The sequence below is a fragment of the Chiloscyllium punctatum genome, chromosome 14 (genome assembly GCF_047496795.1).
Source record: "Chiloscyllium punctatum isolate Juve2018m chromosome 14, sChiPun1.3, whole genome shotgun sequence".
Classification (NCBI taxonomy): Eukaryota; Metazoa; Chordata; class Chondrichthyes; order Orectolobiformes; family Hemiscylliidae; genus Chiloscyllium; species Chiloscyllium punctatum.
Genome location: NC_092752.1, coordinates 4,129,663 through 4,148,423, shown reverse-complemented (window position 1 = coordinate 4,148,423; position 18,761 = coordinate 4,129,663). Strand labels below are relative to the sequence as shown.

Below are 18,761 nucleotides of genomic sequence, written 5' to 3'. Positions count from 1 at the left end.
TGGTGATTAATTTCCAGAGTTCGATAGATTTGGGATCAGTTCCTGCGGATTGGAGGGTGGCTAATGTTATACCACTTTTTAAGAAAGGTGGGAGAGAGAAAGCAGGAAATTATATACCAGTTAGTCTGACCTCAGTGGTGGGAAAGATGCTGGAGTCCATAAAAAAGGATGAAATTACGGCACATCTGGATAGTAGTAACAGGAAAGGTCAGAGTCAGCATGGATTTATGAAGGGGAAATCATGCTTGACTAATCTTCTGGAATTTTTTGAAGATGTAACTCTGAAGATGGACGAGGGAGATCCAGTAGATGTAGTGTACCTTAACTTTCAGAAAGCTTTTGATAAAGTCCCACATAGGAGGTTCGTGAGCAAAGTTAGGGTGCATGGTATTGGGGGCAAAGTACTAACTTGGATTGAAAGTTGGTTGGTTGATAGGAAACAAAGAGTAGTGATAAACGGCTCCATTTCGGAATGGCAGGCAGTGACCAGTGGGGTACCGCAGGGATCAGTGCTGGGACCGCAGCTTTTTACAATATATGTTAATGATATAGAAGATGGTATTAGTAATAACACTAGCAAATTTGCTGATGTTACGAAGCTGGGTGGCAGGGTGAAATGTGATGAGGACGTTAGGAGATTACAGGGTGACCTGGACAGGTTAGGTGAGTGGTCAGATGCATGGCAGATGCAGTTTAATGTGGATAAATGTATGGTGATCCACTTTGGTGGCAAGAACAGGAAGGCAGATTACTACTTAAATGGAATCAATTTAGGTAAAGGGGCAGTACAAAGAGATCTGGGTGTTCTTGTACACCAGTCAATGAATGTAAGCATGCAGGTACAACAGGTAGTGAAGAAGGCTAATAGCATGCTGGCCTTCATAACAAGAGGGAGTGAGTATAGAAGCAAAGAGGTTCTTCTGCAGCTGCACAGGGCCCTGGTGAGACCACACCAGTTTTGGTCTCCAAATTTGAGGAAAGACATTCTGGCTATTGAGGGAGTGTAGCGTAGGTTCACAAGGTCAATTTCTGGAATGGCGGGAGTACCTTATGCTGAAAGATTGGAGCGACTGGGCTTGTATACCCTTGAGTTTAGAAAACTGAGAGGGGATCTGATTGAGACGTATAAGATTATTAAAGGATTGGATACTCTGGAGGCAGGAAACATGTTTCCACTGATGGGTGAGTGCCGAACCAGAGGACACAGCTTAAAAATACGGGGTAGACCATTTAGGACAGAGATGAGGAGAAACTTCTTCACCCAGAGAGTGGTGGCTGTGTGGAATGCTCTGCCCCAGAGGGCAGTGGAGGCCCAGTCTCTGGATTCATTTAAGAAAGAATTGGATAGAGCTCTCAAAGATAGTGGAATCAAGGGTTATGGAGATAAGGCAGGAACAGGATACTGATTGAGGATGATCAGCCATGATCATATTGAATGGTGGTGCAGGCTCGAAGGGCAGAATGGCCTACTCCTGCACCTATTGTCTATTGTTTCTTGACTGAAGTATGTAAGATCCTGACTAGTCTTGACAAGGTGGATGTGAGTAGGATATTTCCACTAGTAGGTCAGCCCAGATCTAGGAGACACTGTTAACTCCATTAGAAGGAGAAATGTTTGCTCTGAGGATTAAGCAATGTTGGAGCTTACTGCCTTGGAAGGTGGTGAGGCAGGTTTATTTGATAATTTTAAAACCGAGGTAGATTCTCGATAAACAGAGGAATCAAGGGGTAGATGAGGGCATTGATTTGTACACGTTTCAGATTCAACCATGATCTTATTGAAAGGTGGAGTAGGCTCAAGGGGCCAAATGGTCTACTTCAGCACTTATTTTGTATATTTCTGTGTGTTCCTTCGGTACAGCACATGGAGTTTTAAAGAAAGACATAAATGTTATTATAAACTAGAGAGTTATTGCACTATGGTGATGTATCTCAATTATCTTTCCAGAATTTATCTTCATTTAATGTTGTGTTCATCACGTACTGGTGAACGCCATTCTAATTTTGATGGTTAATGCTACTGTGCACTACTTTCAAATTGTGCGTATTAAGGAGCAGCCACCTTCACAGGTGCTGTGAGTACTTGCTACAGGGCGAAAGTGAGGGCTGCAGGTTCTGGGCATTAGAGTCAAGGGCTTTTGCCCGAAACGTCGATTCTCCTGCTCCTCGGATGCTGCCTAACCTGGTGTGCTTTTTCAGCACCACACCCTCGACACTATTTGCTACAGGAACCTAGTGCCACCTTCATGGAATTGTAGACAGTTATGAGCTGTATTCTCAGTAGCAAATGGCTTGAGTGTGTTCTGATTCACTCTGGTTGTTTGTGACAAAGGGATGAGTTCTTCAAACTCTGTCAGAAGTTCCAGCTTCCTGAGATAAAAGGGAGGGCATTGTAACCTTAGCTTCATGTCACTGTATTGTCTACTAGTCATATCGAAGGATGTTTTTTTTTTCTGAATATCATTAACTTTAGGGTTGGAGATTGTCGAAGATGGTGTAACCATAACGAGGGATCACCGTGGAAGAAACACAGGAGATGCTTTTGTGCAGTTTGTGTCTCAGGAAGTTGCAGAACAGGCCCTGACGAAAGACCGACAAATGATAGGCTCCAGGTAGGTGCTCGCTTAGAAGTGAAAGAACGAAATTGCATTCTAAATGGAATTGTCCTGATTCTAAAGCATCTGTTAAGCAACCAATGAATCGTCTTTGTTTCAGTAAAAAAAAAATCTTGCACTAGAATGCAAGCAACAAGGCCACACACAAGCAGGTTTTGTTTGTTGAAGGTCAGTTACTTCAGCTCATTGTTGTTCAGCACAGAAACAGACCCTTCGGTCCAACCAGTCCATGCTGACCATAATCCCAAACTAAACTAGTCCCACCTGCCTGCTCCTGGCCCATATCCTCCAAACACTTACTATTCATGAACTAATGCACATACCTTTTAAATGTTGTATTTGTACCTGCATCCATCACTTCCTTTGGAAGTTCATTCCACACATGAACCACTGTTTTTAAAAAAAAAATGCCCCCGTGTCTTTTTTAAATCTACTTCTGTCACCTTAATAAATTTTCCCCCGGTCTTGAAATCCCCAACCTAGGGAAAAGAGCACTACCATTAACCCCATCTATACCCCACATTATTTTATAAACCTCTATAAGCTCCTGGACGTCGCTGCAGTTTTCCAAGGTAGATATGTTTGAACCACCTGCTTAGACTTGTGGGACACTACCACAGCACCACCAACCCTCTTAAATTCCTCAGGACGGTGTCCTAGGCCAGTCACCTCAGCTGCTCTAGTGGTCAGAAGTGGGATGTTCACTGATGATTGTACAATTTTCATGATTCTTCAGGTACTCAAGCATTTCGTGTCCAAATGCAGCAAGACATGAACAATGTCCAAAGTTGGGCTCATAATTAACAGGTAACAAGTGCCAAGCAATCCCCATCTCCAACACGTGTGAATCTAACCATTGCTCCTTGACATTCAATGGCATTACCTTCATTGAATTTCACACTATGAATATTCACACTATTTAAATACTGTGGCTGCAAGAGCTGGTCAGACACTAGGACTCCTGTGGCAAGTAACTCACCTCTTGACTCCCCAAAGCCTGTCCACCATCTACAAAACACAAGTCAGGAGTGTGATAGAATACTCTGCACTTGCCTGGATGAATGCAGCTGCAACAATACTCAAGAAGCCTGGTGTGATCCAGGACACACTACCCTGCTTGACTGTCACCACATCCACAAACACTCACTCCCTCCACCATTGATACACGCTAACAGCGGTCCCATCTATGAGACACACTGCAGAAATTTACCAAAGCTCCTTCAACAACACCTTTCAAATCCATAATCACAATCACCGTAAAGACAAGGGAGTGGTTACGTTGGGACGTTACACCTACGACTTTCCCTCTGAGCTGCTTACTATGCTGACTTGGAAATATTGCGCTGTTTCTTCAGTGTCTTTGGATCAAAGTCCTTGAATTCCCTCCCTGAGGGCATTGGGAGTATTTGCACCAAATGGGCCGCAGTGGTTCAAGAAGGCAACTTCACCACCACCATCTTGAGCGTAACTAGGGATGTGCAATAAATGCTGTCCTCTGAATGAATTTTAAAAAAGGTAAAAACCAAAGATGCTGGAAATGCTGCACACCGTGTAGGATCTTTGAAGAGAGAGTGACACAGTGCATCTTTGGGGTGCCACGGTGGTTCAGTGGTTAGCACTGTTGCCTCATAACAACAGACACCCAGGTTCGATTCCTGCCTCAGGCGACTGCTTGCGTGGAGTTTGCATTTTCCCTTCGTGCCGGCATGGGTTTCCTCTGGGTCCTCCAGTTTCCTCCCATAGTCCAAAGATGTGCAGGTTCTGTGAATGGCCATGCTAAATTGCCCGTAGTGTCCAGGGATGCATAGGCCAGGTGGGATAGCCATGGGAAATGCAGGGTTACAGGGAATGGATGGGATGCTCTTTGAAGGGTTGGTGTAAACTTAATGGGCCGAATGGCCTGCTCCCACATGGTGGGGATTCTGAGCATTTCAGGTTGCAGAGTTATCGTTGATGTGGAGATTAAAGATAAGAGTATAAATCCTGCAGGCCGTCTTTGGGGTGAGGAAGTGGTATTCCTGGGACAGAAGTGACATTGTATTACACATTTAAAGTGAAATGATGCTGATGCTGGAAGTCTGAAATAAAGAGTGGGGGGTGGGGGGGGGGGGGGGGGGGGGGGGATGGAAAGACCAAGTACAAACTGAAATCACTGTAGAAAACCTCATTAAAAAAAATCAACAATCTTTTTGCAATAAATCACACTTATTAATATTCTGACTATAGTCGGAAATTCATGGTTTGGGGAATTGCATGAAAAGAAATATCCTGTAATTCCAGTCTCCATTCCAGACCAGGATGATTGGTGACCAGGTGTCACCTTTTTTTTTGATTCTAATAAACCTGTTCAGAGATGTTGTTACGCACCTCTGGAGCAGGTGGGGACTTGAACCTCGCTCTCCTGTTGCCTTATTGGTAATTCAAGCAAAATAGTTTCAGCTTTACTTTGTTGTCTGAACTAACTGTCTTAGTAGCTGATTGAGTGGAAAAAGGAGGAAAAGAAATTGGTAAATAAATTGTGTCTTTCACCTGCAGAATGCTGCTGTCAATGAATTATGTCGGTAATCAATCCAGCCTGCGATTACTTGTGTAGAGAAGTGCGGAAGTTCATTTCAACTGAGCACATTTGCTCAGTCTAATGAGACACTCCGTTCAGTGGAAATTAGGGGTGGACCAGAAATGTTAGCTCTGCCTGGAACACACACATCCCATAAAAGGATGTAGAAAAACAAGTGTCCCCAGCCACCAGGTTATCTGATTATCCATCTCATGGTTATTTGTGGGATGGTCGTTTCCTTCATTACAACAGTGACTGTAACTCAAAATGTACTTCAATAAAAGAGAAAGACTGTCATAGAGATGTGCAGCATTGAAACAGACCCTTAAGTCCAATTCTTCTGTGCTGACCAGATATTTCAATCTGACCTAGTCCCATTTGCCAGCACTTGGCCCATATCCCTCAAACCCTTTGTATTCATATATCCATCCAGATGCCTTTTCAATGTTAAAAATCACACAACACCAGGTTATAGTCCAACAGGTTTAATTGGAAGCGTACTAGCTTTCAGAGCGACGCTCCTTCATCAGGTGGTAGTGGTGGGCTCAATCCTAACACACAGAATTTATAGCAAAAATTTACAGTGTGATATAACTGAAATTATACTTTGAAAAATTGGTTGTCTGTTAAGCCTTTCATCTGTTAGAATACCGTGATAGTTTCACTTCACTGTTGTAATTGTTCCAGCCTCCACCATTTCCTCTGGCAGCTCATTCCATACAGTCACCACCCTCTGTGTGAAAATATTATGCCTCAGTCCCTTTTTAAAATATTTACCCTGTCCCCTTAAACCTAGGCCATCTAGTTTTGGATTCCCCAACCAGAGGAAAAAGACTTTGGCTATTCACCCTATGCATGCTCCCCATGATTTTATAAACCACTATAAGGTCACCCCTCAGCCTCCAACACTCCAGGGACAGCAGCCCCAGCCTATTCAGCCTCTCCCTATAGCTCAAATCCTGTAATCCTAGCCATATCCTTGTAAATCTTTTCTGCACCATTTTATGTTTAACAGCATTCTGCCTATAGAAGGGTGACTGGAGTTGCATGCAGTATTTTCAACAGTGGCCTAAACAATGTCTGTAACAGCTGCAACATGACCTCCCAATTCCTATACTCAGTGTATTGACCAATAAAGGCAAGCATGCCAAATGCTGTCTTCACCACCCTATCTACCTGTGACTCCACTTCCAAGGAAATATGCATTTTCATCCCTGAGTCTCTGTTTGCAACACTCCCCAGGGCTCTTCCATTAACTGTGTCAGTCCTGCCCTGATTTGCCTCAGCAAAATACAACACCTCACATTTATCTAAATTAAATTCCACCTGCCACCCCTCAGCCCATTGGCCCATCTGATCAAGATTCCATTGCACACAAATAATCTTCACTATCCACTACACCACAACCTGTTTTGATGTCATCTGCAAACTTACTAACCATGCCTCAAAACTGATCCAAGTGGCATACTGCTGGTCACAGGACTCCAGTCTCCGAAACAGCCCTCTGTCATCTACCCTCAAGTCAATTAGTATCCAATTAGCCAGCTCTCCCTGTACTCCGTGATCTAACCTTACTAACCAGTCTACCATGTGGAACCTTATTGAACGCTGTGCTGAAGCCCATATAGACAATGTCTACCGCTCTGCCTTCATCAATATTCTTTGTCACTTGTTCAAAAAAACTCCGTCAAGTTAATGAGACACCATTTCCCATGCACAAATGCAAATTGCTAAACCTCATCCGTCCTTACATTTCCAAATGCATGTAAATCCTGTCCCTCAGAATCCTCTCCAACAATTTACCCACCACCGATGTCAGGCTCAGCGATCTATAGTTCCGTCTTTTCCTTACAGACTTTCTTAAATAGTGGCACCACACTAGCCAACCTTCAGTCTTCTAGCAAGTCACCCGTGGCTGTCGATGATACAAATATCTCAACAAGGAACCGGGCAATCTCTCCCCTAGCTTCCCACAAAGTTCTGGGAAACACCTGATCAGGTCCTGGGGATTTATCTACCTTTGTGCATTTTAAGACCCCAACACCACCACCTCTGCGATCCAAACTCCTTTCAAGACATCACTTTATTTCCCCAAGTTCTCTAGATTCCATGTCCTTCTCCACAGTAAATGCTGACGTGAAATATTTAATATCTCACCCATCTCCTGTGGTTTCACACATAGATGGTCACATTGATGTTTAGGTGCAAAAGCCATTCCTTGCATCCCCTTTTTGTTCTCTTGATTTCCCTATTAAGTATATTTGGCTGTCCTTATGTTCCTCAAGGGATTCACTCGATCCCAGCTGCCTGTCCCTGCCATGTGCTTCCTTTTTCTTGACCAGAGCCTCAAAAACTCTAGTCATCCAGCATTCCCTACACCCACCAGCTTTACCCCTCAGACTAACAGGAGCATACTGTTGCTGAACCCTTGTTATCTCATTTTGAAAGGCCTCCCACTTCCCAGCTGTCCCTTTGCCTGCGAGTGGCCTCGCTCAGTAAACGTTTGAAAACTCCTGTCTAATAAAATTGACCTTACTCCAATTTAAACTTTTTAATCAGTTCTTTCCTTTTCCATAACTAATTTAAAACTAATTGAATTATGATCACTTGCCCCAAAGTGCTCCCCGTTGCCACCTCAGACAGTTATCCTGTGGATGCTAGAAATCTAAAATAAAAAGAGAAAATACTGGAGATAAGCAGCAGGTTTGGTCACATCTAAGGAGAGAGAAATAGTTAACGTTTCAAATCCAATAAGACTTCTCTTCAGAACTGATGACAATTATCGTTGATTGTTATAAAAATCCATCTGGTTCACTAGTGCCCTATAACAAGGGAAATCTGCCCCCCCCCCCACCCCCCCTTAACTGATCTGGCCTGCCCGTGACTCCATACCCATAGGTTGCCTCTGAAACAAACTAGCAAGGCAGTTAGTTTGTCAGGCAGTTAGGAAAGGGGATAACAAATTATGGCCTTGTTGGTTCTGCTCGCATCCCATTGAAGATATAAAGAGGAAATATCTGGTCACGATCACAGTGTCGTTCTTGAGATTCTGCTCTGTGCAAATTAGTTGCAGTATTTGCATTCGGAAAAATAGTTGTTACTGTTAAATCCAATGTAGTATTCAGGAGAGACATTTTTTACCCAGAAGTTGATTAGACTATGAATTGTGCTACCACAGGGAGTTCCTGAGGTCAGTAAGGTGGATGCACTCGAGGCAACCCAGGTAAGGACAGGAAGGAAAGAGGAATAGAAGTCTGTGTGGTGAGGTGAAGTCAGTGGGTGGAGACATAGACCAGTTGACCCACATGGCCTGCTCCTTTGCTGTAAGTTAAATGCAATTCTGTGTAACCCTTGAATTCTACAGTACTTCGACTCACTGATTTCTCCTGCTGTCTGTCTTAAATCCCATGCATTTAGTAAATTTCTGGTTCTGTGTTCATGACTCTTCAGCTGAGAGACCAGTCTGTTACTTTCTCCTTTTTTCCCATCTTTTTGCATTTGTGAACATTTCCGCCATGTCTAGTAACTTTTCATTGTCCCAAACAACATCGCCCAATGTTTCAAATCTGTCCCTGTATTTGTAATGCCTCATCTCAGGCAGCTTTCTAGTGAGTCAGTTGTACTGTCTCTCAAGTCTCTAACCTATAGGATGGGCCCATTACTGTCCTCTCGCTGCGTTCTTAATGCAATCCTGCAGTCTTATCAACACCTCCCTCATTTCATGTTTGTATTTTTTGAGATAAGAATTTAAAAAGTTAATACAATTCTTATTGCCCTTTTGACCTGTAAGCGTGTGCCTCCACATCCCTCTGTTCCTCCATAGCATTGGATCTGATGCTGTTCAGTATGAGTAGCAGCAGTGTTGCCAAGTTTTTTTTTGTGGGACGTTGGTGCCGCTGACAAGGTCAGCATTTGTTACCCTCTAATTACCCATGAGCTGAGTGGTTTGCTAGGTCAGTTCAGAGGTTGGATAAGAATCAACAGTGCAGAAAGTGAGCAAGAGGAGGTGATTCAAGCCTGCTCTGCCATGCAGATAGATCATGGCAGATCACCATTCTCCACCCCATGTTTCCCCTCCTCCATATCCCCTCACTACCCTCATTTGTTTGATGTCATTAGAATCCATAAATCTATCAGTTTCTGTCTTGAGTATATTTACACAGCCCTCCTGAAGCAGAGAACGCCAAAGAATCACCAGCTGTGGGTCTGGAGTCACATATAGGCCAGACCAGGCAGATGGTAGATTTCTTTCCCTCAGAATCCATACAGGCTTTTACAACAACAGATGGCAGTTGTTATGATCATGGCCACCACATTGAGACTTTTCTTAATTTTCACTTTGATTTGAATTTAAAGGCTACCAGCTACTGTGGTGGTTGCTGCAATATCCCCAAAGGATTAGTCTGGGGCTTTAGATTGCAAAGGCCACTGATATTACCACTACACTAGCTCCTTCAGTAAAAGATGGAAGGTTAATTTATTAATAAGGCTGCCCTGAAACAACGGCACCACGTTACAGAGAGAGCACTGCCTTAGCTTGCTGTAAGCACGACTGATTCTGAATAACATCTTTGCTATGTTTCTGTTATTTTTGGTCAGGTACATTGAAATATTTAGGAGCACCAAGAATGATCTCCGTTTATACATCAGTCCTGCAAAGAGACTGCCTCGATGTCCCACAGCACGGGAAATCGTAACAGATGATGAAAGCTGTACCATAGCTAACAATGAGAGTAATAATGGGGTTCTAGAAGAGAGTCTTCAGAATGGTAAGATACATTAATAAGCTAACCGCAAAAAAATCAGTATTCTGGCGCAATTGTGAACCACTCATTCAGGTTCTGAAAACTACCTAGCATGTTTGCCATCTGAGCTGTGGAATTATATTCCATCCTTCACATGCGACACTGGCATTGATTAATCATAGTGTTTTAAGCATTAGTGAGAGTTTTAGACCTGTTCTTCCACTTTTGTGTGAAAGATGATGTGAAAAGTTAGTGTCCGATGTTGGCGTGAGTTAATTAATTATGGTCGGTTTGAACAGAAATCGTCAGGAAACTTTAAGAACCGGTTCCATTGTAACTGAGTTTTGTTTCTATTGAGTAAGATATTAAGGGATGTGGGACCAAGATAGGATGTATAATTAAATGACCCATGGTCTTGTGAGATGATGGAACAGGCTGGGGGTCTGAATCAATTTAATATTAGTTTGCCTGAAGACTTGCCCTGTCTTAGTGTTTCATATCCATAAATAAGAACATATGGAATAGTCGCTGAAACTGATTATACGGTCCCTCAAGCCTACTGCGTTGTTTAATATGATCACGTTTGATTTTAACCTCAGTTTAATGTTTCTGCCCTGTCCACACATTCCTTAATGTCCGTTGGTCTGTCTTGAATCAACTGAGCCACAAATTCCAAAGGTTTATAGTCAGTTAAAGGAATTGCATCTCACCTCAATCCCTTGTTCTGAGATTGTGATTGCTGGTTTTTAGATTTCCCAACCAGGGAGAAAAATCCTCCCAACATCTCCCTGTCAATCCCAATAATAATGTCATTCAAGGGAACCCAATTTATGAACGTTCACCTTGACAACGGCTGATACTTAGGAACGCAATCCCATACCGATCCAACACATGAATATTTTCTGTACTTACAAATGGCTGCTTTATATTATTCTGATTGTTTTCTGACTTGCAAACAGACTCCAGAGTGAAATCCAGTCACAACTTGGGACTGTCTGTATATTTTAACAAGATCATTTTACATTCTTGTCAATTCGAGGCAATATAGGCCTAAGTCAATTGAATTTCTGTTCTTAAGACAAACTCCTCTTTTATCAATCGAGTGAATTTTTTGTCATACTCCCTCTAAAGTAAACATATCCTATTTTAGGTGAGGCAACTAAATTACTTTGAGCCTGGCCATACCAGAATCCTATACAATTGTGTATACTTGCTTTCTCCCATACTCACTCCAGTCCCTTTGGAATGAAGGCTAACATTGTACAGAGGAACCTCTATTATCCAGCATTCGATTATCCAAATATCAGATTCTCCGGCAAGATCTCAAGGTCCCAATGCTTAGCTAAACTATGTTATTTGGCATTTGGTATCCAGAATTCGATTAACCGAACTGAATACTCCCTGCCTGTGTCTTTCAGATAATGAAGGTCCCTCTGTATTTGCTTACTTGATGCCTCAGCATCTGACTCTGGAATGTTGCTTAGCTTTATTGGTTGTTTGGGGTGTTTAACCAGCTACATTTCTAAGATATTTGGCATTTTAATGTTAAAGCTCTCTTGATAATCATTTTTTAATAGAATTGTGATTTTCTTTTAATAGTGCAGCTACCTACAAATGATTTAGTATCGAATCACTGTGTTCAAAGATCTGAAGTACATAATGTACATATGAGGGGCCTTCCATTTCGTGTTAATGGACAGGACATTGTAAAGGTAAGTGCCTTGTTCGTGAAAAATAATCTTTGTATTTGTAGCACGTGCTGTGTCACACCTTCCAGTTCATGACCAGGAATGTATGTTCATCTGCATCGTGACAGCACTTGTCTCCACTGACCTTTGTAAAGAGAGTGACACAATACCTTTTTATTCACACTGTTCCTGCCTGTTCCTGAAAGTTGCCTATATTGCATGAATGGAGATTGCAAGTTCCTTATTGTTCAAACAAGGGGCGATTACAAATGTGTTGCTGAAACTGTTAATTGTACCAGTTATTTTGGGCAATTGGACATGTTTATATCTCCCAATTACATATGTCCTAACTACTAATCACCCCATCCATGTCCAGTGACCTCTAGAGCCCTGTCGTGGCTTGACTCTGGATTTGAACATTTTGTAACCTTTGTGATTAGTTGTGTGCATTCAGAGTTTAAAAACGTAGCCTTTTGCCCAGGAGCCCAAGTCAGACAAATCCTAAGTGTCTAGCTTTGCTATTGCACAATGTGTAAACAGATCAGACAAAATCAAAACAGCAAGAAGTGGACATTGGAAAGCAGTGTGAGCCTCCAGCCTGTGACCTAACCTAATGGGAGCGACCAGTACAACTGTTGCAGTGATGTTGGCTGAGCAAGAAGTAATTGGTCCAGCACAGTAGCCAGCTGTTTTAATCCTGTAGACATGAGAGAGGGGTTGTGGTTTCATGTCCAGTCCAAAAAACGGCACAGGGCTGCACTCCTTAAGTACTGCCATGGAATGTCAGTGTGGATTTTGCTCCAATCTCTGGAGTGGGGCTGGAACCCCTAACTTCTGACTCAGAATTGAGAGTGCTACCAGGTGAGAGACAGCTAGTTCCTTATTGACTTTTTTTTTAAAAAAGCTATTCAGAAATGTTATGAAACACTTCTGGAGCAGTTGGCACTGTAACCCAGTCCTCCTAGCTCAGAGATGTGTGATGATACTGCTCCTTTAACAAGGTTATGTTGTCCTTGTTTTTTTTTAAGAGCGGTTGTAAACCAGAAGACTCTGGAATATCTAGATTTGAAGGGTTTCAGGTCCAATTTGTTATAGCTAACAGATGCTGCCTTAGGCAAAAGGGCTTTCAAGTTTAAAAAACTCTTGTACAATGAAAGGGGAGTGGCTTTTCTCTGGTTTGGTTTGAGCAGTCAGTTGTGAAGCTGCTGGACCCAAAGAAACAGCCCCATGCTGATCCTCCCTCTTTCTGACATCTCTCCTGTAAAACCCTGGGTTTGAGTTTACCTTTAGTGCCAAGGGGTGTTTATGGGGATTGTAGCAAGTATTTGGAACAGCAACATTAAGTTGGAATAGTCTGTTGGTCTTTCAGATAGTTTGTTATTCTGCATTCTGTTTTGTTTTGTGTTTCATTCGGTAATCTTGCAAATAAATAGTGTTTTGTTTTAAAACTAAGTGATTGGGCCAGCTGCATCCCTCTTGGAATATCCACTTCACACCTGCTTAAAGCAACCAGCAAAGTTAGGGTCCGGGCTACTTTCTTAAAATGTTTTGAGGGGTCTGGCCTGCCCCATAACAGACACAAGCAATACCACTGTGTGACAAGAGCCCTCATCAGCTTGCTGCTGAGATTGGAAAGGTGAACCAGGAAGGAGGTTAAATGAGCTCACCAAATGAGGTGTTGCTTCCAATGTAAATCCATTTTGTTTTTGTCTGGGACCTAAATGTTAATAGTGTCTAATTAATAAGGCAGTGTTCACACTGCAGAAACACTGACAGCTTGGAATTTGTATAGAACCTTTAACATGATCTAATGTTCCAAGTTCCTTTACCAGAGTGTTATATGAAAAAGACATCTAGCCACAAAGTATATTAGATCAGATAATAAAAAGCTCAGTTTTTAGGTGTATATTAAAGGAGAAAATTCAGGCAGAGGGGTTTAAGGAGGGATTCAGGAGCCAGGGGACCACAGAAACCCATTGCGTGAGGCGAGGTAAGAGGATGAAAGGAAGTTTTGAAGTTGAGCTGGTGTGTGTCCAGGGGATGGGATGTGCTCTGCATGACTGGTTGTAGAAATGTTAATTTTATATGTAATTTTAAAAAAAAATCTGCTATAAACTAAAAGACATTTGTTCAGTTGATTTAAAAGACTTCTCAGGAAATGTTAAATATTTCTGCTCTAGTTCTTCCAGCCATTGAGGCCAGTACGGATTATTGTGGAATATGGTCCTGATGGAAAAGCTACTGGAGAAGCTGATGTACATTTTGCTACACATGATGATGCTGTTGCTGCCATGACAAAAGATAAATCTCACATGCGTAAGCACGTTTCTCATTTCACATTTCTAAGGCAGTGCTTCAGAGTTAAACCATCTTGTTGAAGGTGTGCTCTTTCACACTAAATCTCTCCATTCCAATTTTGAGTAAATTCCACAATGTAGGGTTGTATTGCAGAGAGGATTTTCAGCCCTTTGTGGTTAATGTGGCTGTTTTGAGAATGCTATTCGATTAGATCTACTCCTCTAATTTCCCCCACAGCCTCTGTAAACTTCTCCAGTTCAAATATTTATCCTGTTTCCTTTTGAAAGTTTCTATTGAATTATTTTCCACCAACCTTCCAGAGAGTAAAACATTATCAATCTCAGTTTTGATATGATTTGGAGAGAGTTTCACACTTCGCTCTCCCTTCAATATGAAGCAGAACTTGCCTAACTTTTTTCCTGAATTGCTTGGCACTGATTAAGACCTACCCACCCCGGTTCTCCCCCCCTTCCACCAACACTTCACTGTTAGTGAGACCATGGCCAATCTGACTGTTATCCCAACCCACAAGGGGGAACTCCCTTGTCCATCAAATATTTGTCCAACTCAGCCTTGAACACATTCCATGGGCCTGACATCTGCCACTCACTGGGAAGAGAGGTCCGAACACTAACAGACCTCCTGAGGAAGAAATTTCTCCTCATTTTCGTCTCAATCTCCTGCTTGTTCTTGATTTTCCCAGTAAATATCCACTTAACATCTACCCAGTCGGGGTCCCTCAGAATCTGTACACCTCAGTAAGATCAACGCTCCTTCTAAATCAGAGAGAGTATAAACTCAAATTACTTGACTTTTCCTTCCAAGAGAACCCCTTCACCCATTTGATCATCTGTTCCATCAGAGTGTTGTATAATCTCATCCATGTCCAATGTGCCCAGAGTTTTTAGCCAGTGTGCTCAGTGCCACAGCTGCTAACCTTTGATGCTCTTCCTGCAGAACATCGCTACATAGAACTTTACCTGAATTCGGCATGTGCTGGGATTAATAGCCCATATAATGACCAGGGAAATCAAGTAAAGGGTAAGACCTTTAGTTATTTCACTTCATTGTCAAACTGCTGATATGTAAATAATTTCCAGGGGCTCGTTGCTGAGTTAATATTCCTCTGAGTCAGATGTCTGCTTTAGTGTGGTGTACAGTTTGGTCTTTATTTGTATGAAAACATTTTGTTGTTTGTTGATTTTTTCCTGGTAAGGAAGGGTCACCAGACCCAAAATGTGAACTCTGATTTCTCTTCACGAACGCTGCCAGACCTGTTCGACTTTTCCAGCAATTTCTACTTTTGTTTTGGATTTGCAGCATCCACAGCAGCACTAGGGTACACCTGATCAGGTCCTGGGAATTTATCCACCTTAATGCATTTCAAGACACTTCCTCCTCTGTAATATGGATATTTTTCAAGATGTCACCATCTATTTCCCCACACTGGTGGCACGGTGGCTCAGTGATTAGCACTACTGCCTCACAGCACCAGGGTTCCAGGTTCGATTCCAGCCTTGGGTGACTGTGCAAACTCCACACAGACATTCTTCCCGTGTCTGCGGGGGTTTCCTCCGGGTGCTCCGGTTTCCTCCCACAGTCCAAAGATGTGCAGGTTAGGTGGATTGGCCATGCTAAATTGCCCATAGTGTTAGGTGGGTCTGGGTGGGTTACTCTTCGAGGGTCAGTGTGGACTTGTTGGGCCGAAGGGCCTCTTTCCACACTGTAGGGAATCTAATCTAATCATTCTATATCTTCAGTGACTTTCTCCAAAGTAAATACTGATGCAAAATACTCGTTTAGTATCTCCCCCATCTCCTGCAGCTCCACACAAAGGCCGCTTTGCTGATCTTTGAGATGTCTTATTCTCTCCCTAGTTACCCTTTTATCCTTAATGTATTTGTAAAAACCTTTTGGATTCTCCTTAACCCTATTTGCCAAAGCTATCTCATGTCCCCTTTTTGCCCTCCTGATTTCCCTCTGAAGTAGACTCTTACTGCCTTTATAATCTTCTAAGGATTCACTCGCTGTATCCTGTCTATACCTGACAAATGCTTCCTTCTTTTTCTTAACCAAACCCTCAACTTCTCTAGTCATACAGCATTCCCTATATCTACCAGCCTTTCCTTTCACCCTACCAGGAATATACTGTCGCTTGACCCTTGCTATCTTATTTCTGAAGGCTTTCCATTTTCCAGCAGTCCCTTTACCTGCGAACATATGTCCCCAATCAGCGTTTGAAAGTTCTTGCCTAATTCTGTCAAAATTGGCCTTCTTCCAATTTAGAACTTCAACTTTTAGATCTGGTCTATCCTTTTCCATCACTATTTTAAAACTAATAGAATTATGGTCACTGGCCCCACCAACACCTCAGTCACCTGCCCTGCCTTATTTCCCAAGAGTAGGTCAAGATTTGCACCTTCTCTAGCAGGTACATTCACATACGGGATCAGAAACATTTCTTGTACACTCTTAGCAAATTCCTCTCCATCTAAACCCTTAACACTATGGCAGTCCCAGTCTATGTTTGGAAAGTTAAAATTCCCTACCATAGCCACCCTATTATTCTTACAGATAACAGAGATCTCCTTACAAATTTGTTTCTCAATTTCCTGCTGACTATTACGGGGTCTATAATACAATCCCAATAAGGTGATCATCCCGTCCTTATTTCTCAGTTCCACCCAAATAACTTCCCTGGATGTATTTCCGGGAATATCCTCCCTCAGCACAGCTGTAATGCTACCCCTTATCAAAAACTCCACTCTCCCTCCTCTCTTGCCTCCCTTTTTATCCTTCCTGTAGCATTTGTATCCTGGAATGTTAAGCTGCCAGACCTGTCCATCCCCGAGTCACGTTTCTGGAGGATATCCCAGTCCTGTATTCCTAACCATGCTCTGAGTTCATCTGCCTTCCCTGTTTAGGCCCCTTGCATTGAAATAAATGCCATTTATCAGTCCTACCTTGTGCTCTGCTTTGTCCCTGCCTGCCCTGACTGTTTGACTCTCTTCTTTTCCCAACTGTATCAGTGTCAGATTGATCTCTTTCTTCACTATCTCCCTCGGTCGCACCTCCCAGCCCCCCACCTTACTAGTTTAAATCCTCCTGAGCAGTTCTAGCAAATTTCCCTGCCAATATATTAGTCCTCTTCCAATTCAGATGCAATCCGTCCTTCTCGTACAGGTCACATCTATCCCAGAAGAGATTCCAATGATCCAAAAATGTGAATCCTTCTCCCATACACCAGCTCCTCAGCCATGCATTCACCTGCTCTATCCTCCTATTCCAACCCTCACTAGCTTGTAGCACCAGAAATAATCCAGATATTAATGCTCTCGAGGACCTCCTTTTTAAATTCCTGCCTAATTCTCTATATTCTCCCTTCAGAATCTCAACCTTTTCCTTTCCTATGTCGTTGGTTTCAATGTGGACAATGGCCCCTCTCCCCCTTGAGAACATTCTGCACTCTTTCTGAAACACCCTTGAAAAAACATTGCTCCACATTTGTCATGGTTGGGTTGCTTCTCTACATGGAATGTGTTGTTGCACTTTATGATCAACTCAGCCACACACCCTGATGGATGCAGAAGAGAAAGAGATTCAAAGCAGGAAAACATGCACCAGTTCCAAATCATGCAAACCACCCTCAATCAAATGTCTGTAAATAATAAACACTTTTTGACATGCTGAGGAATTGCTGGAAATTTTGGTTGCCATGGTGCCAAATAATGCAAATATTACTGTATTGCCTGGGTTTATGTGCACATCACATAGTTTCAATCACTGTATCATTCTGTACTTGTGTCTGAAACACTGACATGTTGTTCAAATTGTTCGTTATACTCCAAAACCTCTGACTAATGGTTAATTAAACTAACATTTCTTTTTCTTTCAGGTTCTGAAGCAAGTTAAGTAGTCATTCCTTTCAGAATGGCACTTGCTTTGGATATGAAACTTAAGCAAATTACCCAGACACTAGAAAAACTAATAAGAGAAAGTGGCACAGGCGCTCACTGCTGCATCAAAACCAGGCACAGCAATTGTGGTGGACCGACTGACAGATCAATCGCATTGATATCATCACTGGTAATGAGAGGGGAGTCAGCTCTATTTTGTTTGCTACCCTGTTGTAGCCTGTATTCTGGATTATGCCTCTTGTAACACGTTTTAATGTTACATTACCAGATAAAATAAATGCAGGTATTTTAACAACTTACGTCCTTAACATTTTGAGTGCCTGACTGTATTGCGTGTTTGGCAGAAATGTAAAATTATTAACTTCAGCATCTATATTATTGTGAACTAACTTTTTAATGTATTGAAATGTTAGTTGAACAGATTTAAGGGCTTATTACAGCCTTGATTTTCCACTCACCTGGTTAGAAAAGGAAAAATGGATGAGATGCAATTCTCTTGTGAAATATCTTGCATTTTGTTTTCATGAATGACTGTAAGGAACAATGCACTGATGGCAAGAAATCCCCTAGTGGTGGTGGTTTGGTTTTTCAAAATCACCTAATTGACCGAAAAAGGCATTGCATTTGTACATGTAATAAAATGTTCATTGTATTTGCAATGACAAACAAAGCACAGAACAGAAATGTTCCAAGGTGGTCTTCTGACTCTGCGTTGGAAATGGTTTTCTCAACAGGTGCTTGGCTTCAATCTGGGAGAGAACCATCACATTTCACTCTAATGGCTGGCTGTGCAGCAATACAAACTGCAGTTTCACCCACCACTAAATGAGCCACCTCAGAAAATAAAGACCAGCTACACACAATCTTTCAAAACCTCAGGATGTTCCCAAAGGACTTTACAGTGAAGTACATTTTATGTGTAGTGTTACCAGCTGATAGCA

General features: G+C 42.3%; 1 protein-coding gene across 1 annotated transcript in view; it reads left to right on the top strand.

Moving 5' to 3' along the window:
* The window catches only part of LOC140485557 (G-rich sequence factor 1-like), a 34,636-nt gene extending 16,517 nt beyond the window's left edge, over positions 1-18,119 (top strand). The window contains exons 5-10 of the mRNA XM_072583785.1: positions 2,474-2,612; positions 9,772-9,941; positions 11,517-11,629; positions 13,786-13,921; positions 14,861-14,944; positions 17,799-18,119. Of these exons, the coding sequence (XP_072439886.1) occupies positions 2,474-2,612; positions 9,772-9,941; positions 11,517-11,629; positions 13,786-13,921; positions 14,861-14,944; positions 17,799-17,815 (659 nt within the window). The 3' untranslated portion in view covers positions 17,816-18,119. The remainder of the gene's footprint in view (positions 1-2,473; positions 2,613-9,771; positions 9,942-11,516; positions 11,630-13,785; positions 13,922-14,860; positions 14,945-17,798) is intronic.
* The last annotated feature ends 642 nt before the right edge of the window (positions 18,120-18,761 follow it).